This window comes from Triturus cristatus, chromosome 3_2 (assembly GCF_964204655.1).
Source record: "Triturus cristatus chromosome 3_2, aTriCri1.1, whole genome shotgun sequence".
NCBI classification, from domain to species: Eukaryota; Metazoa; Chordata; class Amphibia; order Caudata; family Salamandridae; genus Triturus; species Triturus cristatus.
Window position 1 is genome coordinate 947909595 of NC_140584.1, and position 18433 is coordinate 947928027.

Genomic DNA, 18433 nt, shown 5'->3' on the forward strand with positions numbered 1-18433 from the left:
TGTCACTTTGAGCCACTGATGGACTTGTCCATGGGTGACTCAGATGACGTTGATTCATTGTGGGGGATTCCCCATCCACTGGTTCCCCGGGTTAAGGTTTGGACTCCGCTAGTTTTACAACTGCAGTCATTTGTACTAACAACTTCATTTCGAGCCTGTAATGGAAGGGTGGAACCTGACAGACCAGGAAAGGTGACATTTAATCGGCATAACCAGTCTTCCATAATTGATTACATCTTCTTAGAGGCCAGGCACTGGGATAAGGCGCTTGAATTTAGAATTATTGAAAGAACTGATAGCGACCACAATGCCTTGGTACTCTCACTTAGGGCAGGGAGCTTTGGGCTTAAATGCCAAACTTTGGCTGAACATTCTGTCACCATGCCTTTAACTATTTCAAATTGTAGACGAAGAGTTAAATGGCTAGACTTCCAGATGTCCGATGCAAAGTTAGCCGCCTTATATAAGATCATTATCCCCTACATAGAAGAAATGGGAAAAGCTGAACAACTAGGCAGGGCGTCGGATACTCATGTCAACCTGGTGGCAGCAATTAAGGACATCTTTTGTCCCGTGAGGAGGGCCAACCTTCAACGGACTTCGTCCCCACAGTGGTATAATGCCTCCTGCCGAGCCACCAGGAAGGCTCTTATTAGAGCCTTAAAAACTAGTAATAGGGAAGCCATTAAGTTACATCGCTCTGCGTACAAGAAGGCGCTTAGTGATGCCAAAAAGGATTGGGAAGTTGCCAAGTAGGAGAATCTGGGCTCTGCACTTGGTAACAATAACTCGAAACTTTTTTGGACTTTAGTAGCCTCTGGACTTAGTGGCCACAGTTTGGCCCCCGCCCCTAACATTGCCCCCTCCGCTTGGGAAAGCCACTTCAATGCCCTTTATGGCAGTTCTGAGTGTGGCGATATGGTTAACAACGTCATTGAACCCCAGCAACCCTATAGCCCTAATATACCTGAAGAACCTGCCCGGTTAACTGTTGCTAGCCAATGTCTCGTACCTGAGGAATTAATCACTCTCCGTGAGGTTGAGATCGCCCTAGGAAATTTACTCCCAGGAAAAGCTCCCGGCCTGGATAAACTGCCTGGGGACCTTTTTGGGACACAACCAAAAATTTGGGCTCCTTACTTGGTCACCCTATTTAATGGGATTTTGTTGGGCGACGATTTGCCGCCTACTTGGCTAGGAGCCGAAATTGTGCCGATTCACAAAAAGGGTTGTCCTTTAATCCCCTCAAATTATAGACCCATCAGTTTAATTGATACATCACAAAAACTGATGGGGAGGGTTATTTTGGACAGGATCCTCGGGTGGATCGAGGAAAAGGGGATTTTATCCACTCTCCAGGCAGGATTCAGGCCTGGCACTTCTACTTTAGACCAGATATTTCGCCTGTAGGTCCTGTATTGGAAAACAGCCAAGGTGTAGGGTGGCAGCCTCTACCTTGTATTTGTGGACCTGCGGGCAGCTTTTGACCTGGTCCCGCGTGGGAAACTCTGGAATGTCCTTGCGGAAATGGGTCTCCCGCCGTATCTGTTAGCCATTCTTATAAAATTACACCAAAACAACTTTGCCCAGGTTAGGTCTGGAAGGAATGGAGAACTCACAGAACAATTTCCAGTCTTGAAAGGAGTTCGCCAAGGGTGTGTCTTGGCTCCTACCCTTTTTAGCCTTTATATAAACGGCCTTATTGAACATCTGAATGGTGCACCCAATATTGATGCACCTAGATTGGTTACAGGCAGAGTGCCCGCTTTGATGTTCGCGGACGACACACTTTTGTTGTCCAGAACATCATCGGGCATTCAAAATATCCTCAATGCCTTTGTAGAGTTTTGCCATCTTCGGGGATTGGAAATCAACATAGGAAAAACAAAGTTTATGATTTTCAACCCCCCAAAACGTACCCGCCCTAATCCTGTGCTTTGTGGTAGCCCTCTGGAAAGGGTTAAAACGTTCATATATCTAGGCGTTACCCTTACTGAGAAATTTGATTGGCATAAACACATTGATAGATCAACGCTTAAGCTTACCCAGCTAGCAGGGGGACTAACTAAAGTTTTCAAGGAATCTACATTCAGGCCGGTCTCCCCTGCACTTACAATCTATAGTCGCCAAGCAAGAATGTCAGCAGTCTATGGGGCTGAACTCTGGGGGCATATGCAGTCCCAGTCTCTTGATCTTAAAAGGGTGGAACAGTCTTTTGTTAGAAACTTAATTGGTCTACCGCCTAGTACACCGCTGATCCCTCTTAGATTTGATCTTGAACTAACCCCTATAGAGGAGATAATAGGCGCTAGGCCAATTATGTACTGGAAGAGGCTATGGTCTGTCCCTGAACTGGCTGACTATAGAGCTGAATTCATTGAGATTTGGCCCACCCTTAGATCCAAAATGATCCCTTGGCTTAGGCATATCAGAGTACTCTGTACCCGGCTTGGTTTCCCCGGATTATGGGACACGCCGGAGATTAACTGCCCTGGGATATCCAAGAAGACACTCCTCTCCTACATTTACATCTCAAATCTTCAGACGCTGATGAGTTCACCCTCCGTGGGGAGGTTATCATCTGAGTTTCTTCTAATAAAAACAGAGCCTAGGGCCGAGGTTTTTATGGACTTAATTGAACCCCCAGCTGCCCGTAAGCTGTATGTTCAGCTGCGTTATGGCACTCTTCCTATAAGATCTTTCACTTCTAAGTGGACTAAATCAAATATTTTAGCTTGTCCTGTATGTACTTACCATACTGAGAATATCTCCCATGTTTTGTTTTTTTGTCCCGCTTATTCTGTACCTAGAAAACGCTGGTTGATTCCTATTTGTAGGATTTTGGGTTTTTTGCATTACACACATGCTTGTAGGATATTGACCTATGACACCCACCCTCCCATTGTGTTTGCTGTTTCCCGTTATTTGTTGTATATGTGGCGTATTAGGCAGAATTTTTTAGATTAATTGTTTTAAATGTTTTTTTTTTTTTATTCTCTTTTGTATGTATCTGTACTTTAATGGTCGTTCGACCGAAATAAAGTTACTACAACAATACATCAAATTAACAGAATTAAAGTGGTTTTCAGTGGTTTTGTTCCTCTAAAACGGTATGTTTAAAATGGCCTTTTTACTTAACTAAAACGCCCCTTTAACCTCTTTTTCCAATGAATTTCTACCTTTTTTAATGTAAAGTAAAATATTATTTACAAATACACACAAAACCTAGACCGTATACCAAATATTCAATAGAAAATTGAGAAGCGTATCAGTCTGTCTACCTAGTGAATACGATATGCACAAAATCATGTACACACAAAATAAATGTGGTCTTGTATTTCAAAAACATTCCTAACCAGAAACATCACACATTCCGCTGGCTGCTAATGCGACAAAGGACCAGGCGGTGGTTAATCCGCAATTGGCCCATCAAATAACGATGGATTTCCAGGAAACTATTCGATTTTTTTTTCCTCTCTGCAAACGAGGCGAAAACGGTGCGGCAGGAGGACACTAAACTGAAAAATGAAAGCGCGACTGGCATTTAATATTTAATCTGGAGCCACAGAGGTTGGGCTTGCTGGAGCTCGGGGTGGCTTCTGTAGTGCAGAAAGCAAAGCCAGGGGAGGGAAGGAGGAGAAAAGGAGCCTAAAGAGGGAGTGCTGAGAGGAAATCAGTGTTGGCTAGGCTGGGCTGCGAGCGGAGAGGGCGGTGCAGCGACTGCAGGCTCCGACTGAGGCGAGGGGGATCCATTCACTCTAGCGCTCGTGAGGGATTTATTCTCCGCCGTTCACCGGCTCCTGCACGTCCCTCCACCCTCACATCTCCGGACCCGCCATGGAGCGCTGGAAGGGCAGGGTGGCACTGGTCACCGGCGCCTCGGTCGGCATTGGAGCAGCGGTGGCCCGGCTCCTCGTCCAGCACGGCATGAAGGTGGTGGGATGCGCCCGCAGCGTGGACAAAATAGAGGTAAATCATCATTACACCTCGCAATTACAAACCTCCAGTCTCCTCGCGGGGGTCTCCTCCCTGTGCTTACGTTTTCGAGGAAATGAGGGGCGCGGGAGGCCACCTGTCTCCGAACAAAGTGAAACCGCTCTCGGCTTCACTTTTCCTCATCACGGCGCTTTACCACATTTTCCCTTAAAGGTGCGCACAGATTTCCTGTCCGAGTTCGCTGACCTTTGCTGTCAGGGTTCACTTGATTTTTCTTTTACTCCTAGTCAGGGATCAAAGGGGCTCAGCTAGCCTCGCACTCTGTGCCACGGTTGATCCATATGTTTTTTTTTTCTGTGTCGGGATTCACGCAGGCTTTTCCTGTGCGAGTCACATGTTTTTTTTTTCCTCAAAGGATTTTCTCAGTAGGGTTCAGCGCCTCTCGCTGTCAGGGTTTAAAACAGTTTCCTGCCAGGTTCGCACAAACACAAAGAGCTCCGATCAGCTCCATTATACATGCACCCCGCCCCCTTTTATTATATTTTTGTATATCAAAACCAGTGGTTTAGTTGCTCCGCGAAGGGAGCTTTATTTGAGATGCCCTCATTAGAGTCGTGTATATACATCTTTTTAGTCAGTATCGGCGTAAGCTGAGAGAAAAGGAGCCCCCGTAAAACTGAAGGGGTGGGCACCCGGGCTTCAGACGAGGAAGGGCGCACCTGAGTCCGCGGGCACAGCCACGTTTGGTGCTCCCTGGTGGCGCCAGGCGTCGCTTATGTTCCCTCCTCTGTGCTTTTGGGATGACAGTTTAGCTTCTTCCCTGAGGGGCTTAGCTGTTTAATTATTTCGATAATTGCAAAACGTTAAAACATGCATTTACGGCTAAATTAAAGCTATTGCTTCCTAAACTCTAAAAATAATAACTTAAACTATAAATATATTATGCATCGCTTTTTGGCAACCTTAGCTAGAGTAGGGTTGCTACCTCTAACTTTTGAGTCGAGGTTTTAGAGCAGTTTTAATTGTTATTTGGGTCCAGATTTGAGAAACCGAGGAGCAGGCATAAGTAATTTGTTAAGTTTTTTTGCAGTTTTATAACGCGCTAATCATGCAGCCTTAACGGCCACCAGCGTAGAATGGCGTCCAAAAGGGTAATAGAACAGAGGCGGTGCAGCCCTGGCGCACCCCTATTCTGAATCACTGACTTTGTTGATGTAACTGATTGCATGAGTGACTATATAAAGAGTTCAGTCTGGGGGAGTTTACTCAGATGGGTATCCAATGTTTGTATATGTTATTTCTATAGCACAAAATTAGTCAAAAGGCAGCGGAGCACTGTACATTGTTGGAGGCAGGGTTAAAGTCAGTGAGGGTGTGGAAGCGGAGTTGTGGACAGTTCATTCATTGTGGTGTAGAGGTCTTCTTCAAAGAGGTGAGTCTGAAACTCTTTCCTAAATTGGAGATGCATTAGGGATGTTGGTCCAGATCCTTGGTGCGTAGATGGAAAAAGCCTGTTGTGTGGAGGTGTTTTTTTTCTTCTTTTTTTTTTAAGCACCTTGTTAGTCCGCAGTCTGATCGGGTCCTGGCTGAAGTGTTCCGAGACCCATCAGAGACGGTGAGCTTGCCTAGGGGGGTGCTGGGGGTGATGGCTTTGTAACTGATGCAGCTGCTTTTGAAAATACTTCGAGCTGGCAAGGGGAACCAATGGAGTTCCACTAGGATGAGGTGAATTATTTTCCTTTTGGCAGTGAATAAGACGTGCTGCTGCATGTAGGCTGTCCTTATGGGGTGGCAGTGTGAAGTCTGGGAGGCACTGTAGTAGAACATTACCATCGCCTAGATGCAAAAGTATAAGGGCTTGAATAGCCGTTCTGAAGTTGCTTACTGGAGTAAAGAATTTGACTTTCTTTAGAAGAGAGATGGTACCAGGCCATCCTGGTTTTTCGTCAGTTTGTTTCTTGAGTGAGAAGTTGGTGCCCATGGTGATTTAGGTGATTTGGCATTCGGTGCGAGTTGGGGTACAAAGTCATCAAGGTTCATGTCATTGAGCCAGGTTTGTGATGTATCTAATTTATTGTTACTGGCAATTAATAGAAATTGTGTCAAGGTTGGATTGAGCTTCAGGGAGGTGCTGGGCATGTAGGTCTTAATGATGTGCATACATTGTTGGATGTCTGCTGCAGAGAAGACTTTCAAGTAGAGCTGTGCATCATCGACATATTGGTGAATCGCGAGGCTGTTATCTGTAAGTAGAACACCAAGCAGCTCCATGTAAAGACTGAAGAGGATCAAAAATAGTATGGATCCCTGGTGAACTCCACATGTGGTAGGGATCTTGTTTTACTTGGAGGTACCCATGTGAACAAACTAGTGCACGTTGGGAAGGCAGGAGGAGATTGTAGTCCAAAATCTAGTCTCTCTGGTGCCCAAAGACCTGCTTCCATGTTTTTTGTCATTTGAAGATTTGTTTCTGGATAAGGGGCTTGTTCGTTGATCGAGAGAATCTAGCTAGTATGCAGTATGAAACCAGATTCTGAGTATAGCTTGACTGTTGTTTCAAAAGGACCTGTTGAAGTTGCAGATAATTTTCAATGGGACCCTACAGTCAACCAGTTTTAAAAGCCTGTTTCTCATGGTCAAGTTTCCAGAGATCGAGGAAGAGTGTGGTTGCATGACTGTGCAATCTTTGAAATATTTCTGTGAGCATTTCCTGAAGCCCTGTATAGATCACATTTCAGTAATCCATTTGTCCGTGACGAAGGCTTTTATCAGTTCCACTTAGTGATAGGTTTGTATTAACTGAAATATTTTCCTGTGCATGACCAATTGTAGGCTAGCACCACTGACTACACCGTTCACTTGGGGAGCAAATGAAAGGTCTCTATCACAGATTATCACTAGATCTCATACTTTGTCACATGTGGATGATATTAACAAGTTTTAGGTCCATACAAAAGTGAGGCTGCCATTACCAGGTCCTTTTATGTAACAGATTTTCTCTTTTAGTTCCATACAGGCATAATTAATTTTATTTCATCCAGTGGAAATGTTATCCAGGGATTCCATGATGTTAGGCTGCTTCTTCAGAGTTGCTCTCTTGTATGTGGATTTAGGTATCATCAGTTTAAGAAAGTTTACATGATGATGCTCCGCAGTGTGTACCAGTCGGATATGGTAAATGTTGAACAGTAGCAGTCAGAGGGAGGACCCTTAGGGGACACTGCAAGCCACCCATTATCATGAAGAATGTGTTTAACAAATGTAGGCCTGGCTTCTGTTATGAATGAAAGAACAAATCCATTATAGGGCTGTGCCAGATAGTCCAGCCTATTGTTTGAGTCAAATATACTAGCAAAAATAACTAAGTAATATTTTTTTTATTATAAATAATAACCCTTTCATTTTGATGGTGGAGGCATCGGTGTAGACTGGAACATGATAGTCAATTGGGCTGCCAGGCATGTGTTCCTCTCTGCACAATTACAGACATCTCTGAAAAATGATAATACAGTGCCTCTGTAAGAAATCATTATGGAATTCCTTTGCAGCCAGACAAAAGGGGGCGCTAGTGATCGACTAGACCATCAGTCCACTAGTTACTCCAAAGATTACCAGCACAGTGTTACCAGGTCTGCCCTTTCCTCTATATTTACCTCTCGTAATTTATAGCCATGTTTCTCAAGAAAGCCTCCTACTAAAGTGTAAAACGTTGATTGGATGGTTTGGAAAACTCACTGCAATGCAGTGAACTGGATTGATATTCAAGAAGGTACAAGGGGTCATTCCCAAAAAATATTAACCTAATTATGTATGTAAAAGCATGAATACCCCTTTTAAGGACAAACAATTGCCATGCGTGGAAAATCTACACCTGTTGCAACAACAATCAGTGCCTATTTTCAAATTGCTGCACTATGCACATTTGTGCAACTGGTGTCTAAATCCGTATCTTGTGAGGTTATCTAACATGATTTACTTTCTTGAGGCTTTTGTTACTTTATTTTCCTACTACTACCCATTATGCCAGCTGGCATGTAGGGCAGCAACGAAGGACCTCCACTTGTGTTTGTCTTGAACAGGTGTCTGAACGGCGACCCAGCTGTGGTTCAGGGTCTTTATTTCTGTTTCTCTAGTTCTCCTCCAGTTGTTCTTTGGCCTGGCTTTCTTCTGGGGTTCAGTGGAGAGCTGTATTTGTGTTGAGTCTTTTTTTTTTCCCTTAAGCTGTTGTCTCCTATCCACAAAGACATTTTAAGGCATGAGCAAATTGGGCTCTGGCCCAGGGCCCCAGTCTTTCAGGGGGGGGGGGGGGCTGATAGAGCCAACTCTGTTCTGCAGGCTCTTGCTCTGATAACCTGGAATACTACTTACACAGAGTGCTTCAAATACTGCATCCCTTTAATTTATTTTTTAATGTGGGTGATGTGTGAGAATCTATTGCAGACATTTTGCCGAGAAATGCTGCGTTTGTTTCATGCAACATCAATAAAAAAGTATCTTTAACTTCAAAAGAGGACTCACATATGGGAAATTGGAGGGTGTCGCAGCGTATTTGCAATGATATTTGTGAGTTGCTACTATGGTTCAATATTGAAAACACAGGTCATTATCCCTGAATACTATATATAAGAACTTCTGAATTTGGACAGGTGTATCTGTGTACTGTCAGTGACCTAGCCAACAAGGGTATGAAAGAGATTAAATAGCGCATTACACACTAAAATTACTAAAGAAACATAAAATGCCCAATGCACTCCAGATTGTCTTTAGTCTTTGGCACGATCGGCTCAAATGAACTGCCAATGTTCTAAATCGCTATAAGTGGAAGTGAGACTCACGATTCACATATTCCTATAACCCGTGTCACACCGTTCCAAACTACCGACTCAACCACCTGGAACATTGGCAGTTCATTTGAGCCGATTGTGCCAAAGGCTAAAGACAATCTGTGAAATTGGTGAGCTAATACGAGTCCACGAACATCATAGACTCAGCACTTTTTTAACGTCGCCGCAAGTACAGGAGACCTCGGAAGGCTTTCGGGCACTTACAGGTTTCTTGAACGAGTGTGTACAATTCGGTCCTGCTACCGTGAATCGCAGTTATCCCCTGACGAAGGGACCGTGCGTCCCGAAATGCATTGGGCATTTTATGTTTCCTTAGTAATTTTAGTGTGTAATGCTCTATTGTAAATTATACACTAAACATGAATTTATTGTACATGTTTAAAATGTTTGAATCATATTACATTGAAAGGTGAAAATAATTTCAGTAAATATATTGCTGGCATAAAATTGTCATATTTGATTGAAATTTGAGTACATCACACATAGTGGTGCACGTTAGAGCTCAAGTCACCCTAGGGGACCTGGCCATCTTCTAGCACTTAGTCTCAGAGAGATATACAGACTAAACAATGGGGACGTTTTCAATAAGCATTTATTGAACCAGCTCCATTCTAGTATAAAACATGCAACAATCATTAGACAGAAACAGATATATAAGATTACAAACACCAACAGAGTACATAAAAGGTTGAATTGTACCATGGTGCTAAAACAGTAAACCTATGCAGGCATATCGATACATGGCAATAATCGAGTATACTCCTACGATGCAAACCCTATTGGAATATACCTAAGTGTACCTAGCATGTATGTAGGTGTAAAGTCAAGAATCCCCTAGGAAAGAGCCAACCCCATTACCTGATGTGAGAGGAGAGGACAAGGACCTCGTCTTGGTCTCAAGTTGGACACTTCGCAAGGAATGTCAGACCACTGCGTGCTGGAGTTTCTGCGTGCAGGGACTTCAGCGTCTTGTGCCAAGCTTTTCCTCTGGTTGTCCAGTGAAGATGTGGTTCTTTTATACCAAAAAGGTACCCTTTGGGCCTCTACCCAAATGTGTAATGGTACTGTGGGTCTGTCATTTAAGGATGAAGATAGCGGTGACTTTTGTACTGAGTTATTATACAGAAGATGGTAATCCTGCTGCGCATGTCCTAAGCAGCGGATTAAGATATGATACTAAGAACCCTCATGCATATTAAGTGAGGCTAGTTTTTGAAGAAAATCACATAACATTTATTCGGCACATAACTAGGTAACAGGTCAGCGCCTGAACCATTATGTAGAGCAAAGTAGGACAAATGTAGGGAAAAGGTTGTTCAGCTACCTAGGCCTATATTGGGTCACTTTAGGGCACATAACAATAAGTTATTTCATTTTCAGGATTACCAGTAGCAATTCTGATTCATGTAATTCAATGTAAAATCACTCTACATCTGTTGTAAATCAAGATCCTATGATTAAGTTTTCATTCAGTGATACTGTCCATCCACCATCGTAGTTTTCTCTTGGCTTTGTGGCTTAACTACCTGCAAGTGCCCCTTACTGACAGAATCAGTTCGGCCATGTCACCATTATATAACCAATATAGTTAAAGTTTTGTCTTCTGATTCCTTATAATGTCTGCTAAATAAAACTAAGGGAATAATTACCCTTCACGCTTTTGAACACACTGGCACCTTTCTAGTATGTTATTTTGGTTTTAAGTTTATTACCATACAATTCCAGATAATGTATTTCTAATTCAGCACATTATTATGTGGATAGTCCTATACCAATTAAGTATGTGCATGGACCTATGCACTTAGAAACAAATCAAAGGATGAGAGTTAATTTTTATATCTTTATATTAATTTAATCCTCTAGTAGGAACGGTTTCAGATTTGACTAGCCACCATTCTCTTTAAAATACATGTTTATTTTGGTGAACTCCTCTTTGGGGCATTCAGAACATTTCTGTTATCTTAAATAGGGTCTCTTTCAATTAGTATTTAGTTACAAAAACCGTGTCTGTCGACAGATCATTTTAGGCTGATCTACATATATCCTATTAATGTTCATTCCGTGTCTGTCCGATGTAGAACAGTCCACAGTGACATTGGATTGGCAAATGATAGCTCTTATTTAATTGTAAGTTTTTTTTTTTTAACATTCCTTTTTTTCTGGAATTCAACAAGCTGACCTTCAGATGTTGAGTACATTACCCATATGTTGAAGTAACTTATGTACATAGTCTTCACTCACAAAAACACAGGTCAGCAGAACTTAATTCCTGCCTTTGGTTGCAGGTGGTGGGCACAGGCACTTATTTTTGTGAACCATGACTTCGTTTTCATCATCAGACTGACATGGAGCAAGAGAGAGAGAGACAGAAAAGGAAGGAAGAAAGAAGTAGAAAACAGTGACAGCAGAGATGTAAAATAACCTGAAGGAGTAAGTTAAAGAGACTGGAAGAGTAGGGTGCTGGAAAAAGGAGACGAGGTGCAGTCAATACTAGGCAGTCCTTTTTAGCTTGCTTAATCTCCACAATGGCCCCTCGCGGTGGGATGCCTGGCTTTCACCTTGTGGATGCCCTGCTGGGTTATCTCACAGGGGAATACCAGGATGGGTTCCCTAAGCAAGCGCTTAGAGACCGTTTGGTGATTTGCGCTATATAAATATCTGCACATTTACATTTACCGCAATTACTTTCACTTTCGCGGCCGCATGGCCGCTTTGATGTTTGATCGTGATCCCGATCGCGATCACTTTAGCTTTGCATAGCCAATAGGTTTCGCTTTTGGGACCTTATAAGTATTTAGTTATGCAACTGTTGCATGGCTAAACACTTATAAGGTCCCAAAGGCGAGAACTATCGGCTATGCCAATGCTTGTTTTGTTTGTTTTAGATAGCTTTCTATTAAAACATAAAAAAACATTGTTACAGTCTACATAAATACAACTGTTAAAATTGCACTGCTACCTCATGCCACCCCTGACTTCACATACACTATGCATGTTCTATGCGTGTCATGTCCTGAGTCGGAAACCATTCTTCGTCATTGGTGTTCATCAGTACATAAATTGCCCCTCTAGGTAATGCAGCTCGCCCAAATTTGATCCCATTTCCTTAAGCATCTTCTACTTTCATAGACCACTTGTTCTGCCAACATATACTAATCTAAATCACATTTCCATGCCTCTGTATCTGGTGGCTGAGCGGAGCCACAGGCTATAGCAATGTTCCTCTTCACCACCACTAGACCCACCATCATCTATATTCTAGATGTCCTCGTGGCACATGTCTCACCCCAAATGTTCAGAATACATTGCTTGGCTGACAGGTTGATGCCCACACCCGACAGCCCTCAGGCGGTCAATTACCGCCACCCAGTACCTTTTGTATAAGCATGCAGTCCCAGTGGATGTGAAAGAAGGTGCCTGTCTGCCTGCAGCCTCTTACACTTTATTCACCCCCTGTCCTCCCCATCAGTACCATCGTCGTAATAGCATAGTAGGAGCAGTGTAAGATTTGGATCTGAATTAAACAAAATTCAGAACGAATAGCCGTCTCTTTAGGGGCTGCCAGGGCCTCTTCCCATGCACCATCCTCAAAAACCCCTACATCACACTTTCATCTCCCCTTTAACTGTTGCAAGATACCTGAAGTGATGTTAAATCCGTTTTTATAGGTCTGAGAGGTGGCTTATTGAGGCATATACTCATCTAGAAGTCTGTCCTCTAGGGGTGAGGATTCCGGTAGGTCGGTCCCCCTTGGGAGAGTCACCAGTAGTACGTGTCTCATTTGTAGGTACCGGTACACCTCGGAGGTCATCAGTTGGCATTCCTGCCGTAGCTCAGGCCAAAGGATAACCTCCCCCTGTTTCCAAAGATCACACACATTGGAGTTCACTATTAATCAAAACCCGCATGGCCCTGTAGAGTCTTCAGGATGTTGGCCTCCCATAATGGCATCACCTGTGTGGTAGTGCCCTTCCACACCAGAAGTGCTGTGGCTTTCTTCCAGTGCTGTATTATCATCCGTGTGGGATCTGGCCATTCTCTCTGCACCCTGCTGCAATAAAGGGCCCGTGGTTAGCCACTCAAACCCAACACTGCCCTAGCCATATGGAACACCATTTACAACAGTGGGAGAAAGTCCCTGTCATTGATTGTGGTGAGCTGCGCTGCCCAATAATCATTCTGGATGTCGGGAACCACAATTCCTCTGTCGTACCAACTCCTCATTGGCTTGGACAGGTCTATACGTGGTGGGCCTACCATCAACAACAGTGCTCGCACCTCATCCTCGATCGTCTTGAAATAGTCAGCCTGGCACTCCATAGGGAGTGTTTTGCAAGGCGTAGAGGAACTTGGGCAGTGGCATCATTATGAATAGGGCTGTTCTGCCCAACTTGGAGAGTGGCAGTGACTTCCAGTGCTTCACATCATGTCTCAATCTATCTAGCAACGGTGACAGGTTTTTATCCTGGAAGAGCCCGGGGTTCAGAGTGACATGGATCCCTAAATATCGGAATCCCCCAGGATCTACCTTTGCCGTACAGTCTGGCGGCAGTGGAAGCATCGGGCCATTCAGGGGGTCTGTGTGGATTTGTGCCAATTAATAGTATAGCTCGAGTATACCCACGATAGTGATGACCTGCATCAATCGGGTCAGGGTCATTTTCGGGTCAGTCACACACAGTAGGATAACATCGGCATAAAATGATATTTTGTCCTCCCATTGCCTTTCCCATTACATGCCCCTCATCAACGGGTCTTGACTTGTCCAGGCTGCTAATGGCTCGAGGGTCAAGGCAAAAATGAATGGGCATAGGGGTTAGCCTTGCCGTGTGCCTCTATTATGTTGGAACTCTTTGTAGTGACTACCATTCACCTTGACCTGAGCCATGGGCCGAGCATAGAGAAGTTGAACCCACTGGGTAAATCTAGGGTCGAATCCCAGCTTATCCAGCACTGCAAAAATGTACTGGCACTTCACCGTGTCAAATCCCTTCTTGGCATCAAGTGACAGCACTGGCACTGGTTCTCGGAAGTTAGTCGCTTGTTCTAGCACCCCATAAAGGCATCGGAGATTGAGGGTGGTACTATGGTGGGGCATAAACCCTGACTGGTTCGGGTGGACCAGTGACCTAATCACTTTGATTTGGCGTCATGCCAACAGTTTCGCCAATATCTTACTCTCTGCGTTGAGTGGAGATATTGACCTAAACGAGTCGCATTCTTCTGGGTGGTTTTCCCACCTTATGTACGACCACAATAATGGCCAACCTTTGTTTGCTCGGCAGCCCATTCTTCTCCTTTCTTGATACATAGCTATGATATGTGGGGCCAGAGTGGAGCCCATCATCTTGTCCAATTCAATTGGTGTCCCATGGCCTTGAATGACTGAAGCTCTCTCATAGCACCCCAGACCTCTTCCTTGGTAATGTCCTCCTCTAGCAGTGTCCTGTCTGCCACCGACAGACAGGGCATGTGTATGTTGATGGGGAAATGCTGTAGCCTCTGCGGATTTTGTAGTGACCTCCGGTCAGTAGAGGAGGGCATAGTAGTCAGCAAAGATGTTGGCTCTTCTGTCACTATCTCTCACTAGTCTACCCCCCTCCATCTGAATCTCAGGCACCCTGCACCTGGTTTGCTCCCTCTTATCAAGTCACGCCAAAAGTTTACTGGCCTTGTTTCCCACATTACAGAAGTGGTATTGTGTGTGCTCGGTGCAGGGCCTTGGCTGCTATTGTTGCTGCATCATGATACTCTCTGCGCTTTAGTGCCAGTGTGTGCCTAGTTTCAGGGGTTTTAAATACCAGAAGAAGGCACTCTTGAGCCATCACCTCCCGCTCAAGGTCCTCTAGCTTTCTGCATTTGTCTTCTTTGTATACTGCTATAAGGGAGATGGCTTGGCCCCTTACCACTGTTTTGTACGCTTCCCACAGTGTTTGAGCAGATTGGACCGAGGGCAGATTTTCAGTTAAGTAGTAATGTGTACTATCTAGCAATAGTATTATGTACTATCTAGCAACCCCTCTCATATGGTACCGTGTTTCATATACCATGGATTGATTGGTGGGATACCCCTCCTTGGTCCTTCTTTCCAAAACATATTCCTCCCATACCTGTGAGTGGTCGGTGATTCCCTTTGCCAGGTGTAGGACTTCAGCGTAAAAATGTGTATGGGCCTGCTGCGTAAGAAGGTAGCCTATCCAGGATAGGGTCCCATGTGCCCCCGATTGGAAGTTGTATTGCCGATCATTGCGCCAGAGGTCGTTCAACCCAAGGTGTCTAAAAAGTCTCCAAAGGGGCTATGGGGCATCCCTGGTGGTCTGTGGGGCCACCAATCTTGCTTGTCACTGAGAGCTAAATTAAAGTCATCCTCCATGAGCATCAGGCCTTCAGGCAGGTGTATTAAAAGTGCGCCCAGGTCAGAAAAAGTGGTTTGGTGTTAGCGTGGTGGGACAAAAATTGAGAAAACATTGAGTGTCCAACCCTGCCACGTACCTGATGGGGCCACATATCTCCCCTGTGGGTACAGCCAGGTGCGATGAATCGTAATGGGGAGCATGCGGTTCAATAAGGAGCCAACCCCTCTTGAGCCAGATGTGTACCACACATGTGCCACCATTTTGAACTCCCCCCATCCATCCAGTGCTGTATATGTATTACCACCAGGTGGGTTTCCTGTAGGAGGCCCATGTCTGGCGAATGTCTTTTGAGATATTGAAGCACTATCCCTCTCTTAATCTTATCTCTCAACCCATTACCATTCCATGACATGAATTTTATGTCAGTATCTATCATCTTCGCACCCATGGCAAATATCTTAATGGGGCTACCAGGGGACCGATCTGATTTCTCCTGGGCCTGGAGACAATTATGGGGGATATAAGGCTTAGTGTGTCTGTGCGTGTGTCTGCAGGAAAAAATGCACAGTAACCAAATAACAATTAAAACTAAAAAATATTCCTGCTGTAAATCCCTCCCCTCCCAGAAGCCCTGTATGGTGGACTTGGAACTGCCCACGCCCCAACATTACAGAGCACCTGTTGCCTCCAAGTAACCCCATTCTAATAGAGTTTGGTGGTCACCTTAATTCCTTCCTCCCTTGCCCCAAGCTCCCTCAAAAGTCTTACTGTATGTCGTTAATTGAACAGTGGTCCTGAGGCCGGAGTGGCCAGCCTTAGTTCCTTAATGAACATCTTGTTGCTCATGTGTATTACAACCTTTGCAGGGTCACAGTACCAAGTGATTATCATTCACTGCCGGTGGTAGCCCTGGGCACGACACCAGCTTATTCTGTCGCATCATCAGTCCCATCTTGCGAATCCATTAGGCGTGGTGTGGTTTGATGCCCTTCAACCCTGTTCTCAGCCGCCTGAAGGTCTTGACCCCTCTATCCACTCCACGCCTCATCTGAGGAACCAAAGTACCAAGTCTTCCCTTCAGCCACCACCCTCAACTTTGCTGGGCACATCATGGAGCATTTCAGTTCATGTTGGAGCAGTGTTCTCTTCACGTCGGCAAAGCTATGTCAGAGCATTTGGGCCCGGAACATGAAATCCATGAAGAAGCTAATGCTTGCGCCTTTGTACTTCAAAGGTGGGCTGTTACGGGTGGTCTGCAGGATGGCGTCGCAATCCCTATAATTAAAGATGCATGTAATGATGGTTCGACGCGCTGCCCCTGTCTCAGGGGGAGGAGGGGAGGGGCTGGTACAGCACCTTGTGTGCTTGCTCAACTGAGAAGAAGTTGGACAGCCCTTGCTGCTGAGGTATTGGATATGAATTATTGCCTTTCCTTTGATAAGGCGGAAGGACGAATCCTGTGTCAAATTTGCAATTTAAACTCTTTTGCCGCCCCACATGTACTACGTCTTGAATTTGGTTTAGTCTCGTCTTTTATTTTATCCTTGGCAGCGGCTCTGCGATGGGGTAACTCCCTCCCTTGGAGGTTGGGGGAGGGTACACTTTGGGCTGCCCTGAGAATAGAAAGTTTTGATACACTAAAAGATCAATCAACGTTTTGTAGGTCCTTTGTATATGCAAATGAAACTTTTGGTCTTGGTCTGAACCCCGCTTCTCCTATACCTAAACTTGTACTTAAACAGCTTTTAAAGAAGTCCATACCCTCCATCAGTTTGGTGAGAGATGCTGCCTCAAGTCAATCTAGGTCCAGCAATGAGGTGGTCAGTGGGAGTGCCTTGGGGAATAAATCACAGCCTTGTTTATCTTGGAATATCCCTCACGGAATCAGAAGGCTGATACTCCTACTGAGACTTAATTTGCTGCCTCTAAGAGAAGTCACTGGTATCTAGGATAAAATACCAAGAAAGAAGAGAATTTGCGAAATGTGCCAGTCACAAGTCCAGGATCTAAATCATGTTTTATTTGTATGTACAAAGTTGCAAAATGCCAGGCGTGTGTTCTTAAAGCCATTGTTTATCAAATTTAATATTCACTCTAACCAGGAGGCCCGATCTTTGGTTCTGTCTCCTCCGAATGAAATGGTTTGTCATAAGATACATCAATTTTTTAAAACCTTTTTGTCTATTTATTAGGACATTTTTTATAATTTTATTTCTATGTCGTAACATTTGTTGGTTGGATATTCGATTGTTTCATGTATTTATTGCACTATTTGCACATTATACTGTACGCATGATATTAGAATTTCCCTTAGGGACAGCGATGTATAAAGGAAGAATTTTATATTATATGTAAAGTTTGTCTTTTTAATCTGTTGATGTGTTTTTGTGGACCTCCGTCGGAGGTCTATGAGAAAATGAATAAATAAATTGGCAAAATAGACAGCCCTCATGGTTTAAGAACTTTTGGGATTAGATCTTGGTCTGCGCTGGGGCCCTCCTTTTCTTTTCCTAACTTCTACCACTCTTCTATTGTTCCGACGCGCTCAACTCACATAATCCTCTAGCCTCACCTCAGTTTCTATTGCTTTGGCTCACAGCTTCTCCACTTGGTTCTTTAAAGTCTTGTTCTTCCCCTGGAGAGTTCCAATGCTTCCTCCGCATCTTTAACTTTGTATCCCATGCTGTGTAGATCGGCCCTGAGCGACTCCATTTCTGTGATGACTGAGTCAACTTTCAGCTCCAGGGAGCCATGGACCCTCTGAATAGCCGCCATTATATCTGTCAACTTTGAGGACTCCCCCATCGTGTTTCAGATCCCCTCCCCCACCCCAGCCTGGTCCGCCAACGAGTTTCTTTGGAGGGTATATTTGTCCAACTTGGTCTGTTGGGTACACCGGGACCCTCTACCTCCTGTTATTGTGGATACTGAAGTTCCCCAATGGTCGCCGCTGGCTCTGGGTCTAGGCTTCTCAAGTCTGTTTACAAACTTGGGCGGGGTGGGAGAGCCCCGCTGGCATCCCTCTCTCCGGCTCTCCGGCTTACCCCACCAAGGCTCATGGTTGCTCTGCAACGTCTGCATCTGCCGGCTTGCCCCACACACTGGGGTGGTCAGCTACTGAGCGCAAGCCCGAGGCCTCCATCGTGTCACAGGCCTCAATTTGGGGCGGATCGATCAGCGACGACTCCAGTCCCCAGGTCTCGACCAGAGTCTCTGCATATCAGCAGCTTTCTTGTAGAGACTCACTTACACAGAGTATCACAGATATTGAGCTGGATGTTACGGGAGTTTGGCGTC

General features: G+C 44.7%; 1 protein-coding gene across 3 annotated transcripts in view; it reads left to right on the plus strand.

Moving 5' to 3' along the window:
- Positions 1-3557: 3557 nt before the first annotated feature.
- DHRS11 (dehydrogenase/reductase 11) overlaps positions 3558-18433 on the plus strand; it is a 429632-nt gene continuing 414756 nt past the window's right edge. For all 3 annotated transcript variants that reach the window (XM_085649463.1, XM_085649465.1, XM_085649464.1), the window contains exon 1: positions 3558-3969. In XM_085649463.1, coding sequence (XP_085505589.1) covers positions 3838-3969 — 132 coding nt within the window. In that variant the 5' untranslated portion in view covers positions 3558-3837. The remainder of the gene's footprint in view (positions 3970-18433) is intronic.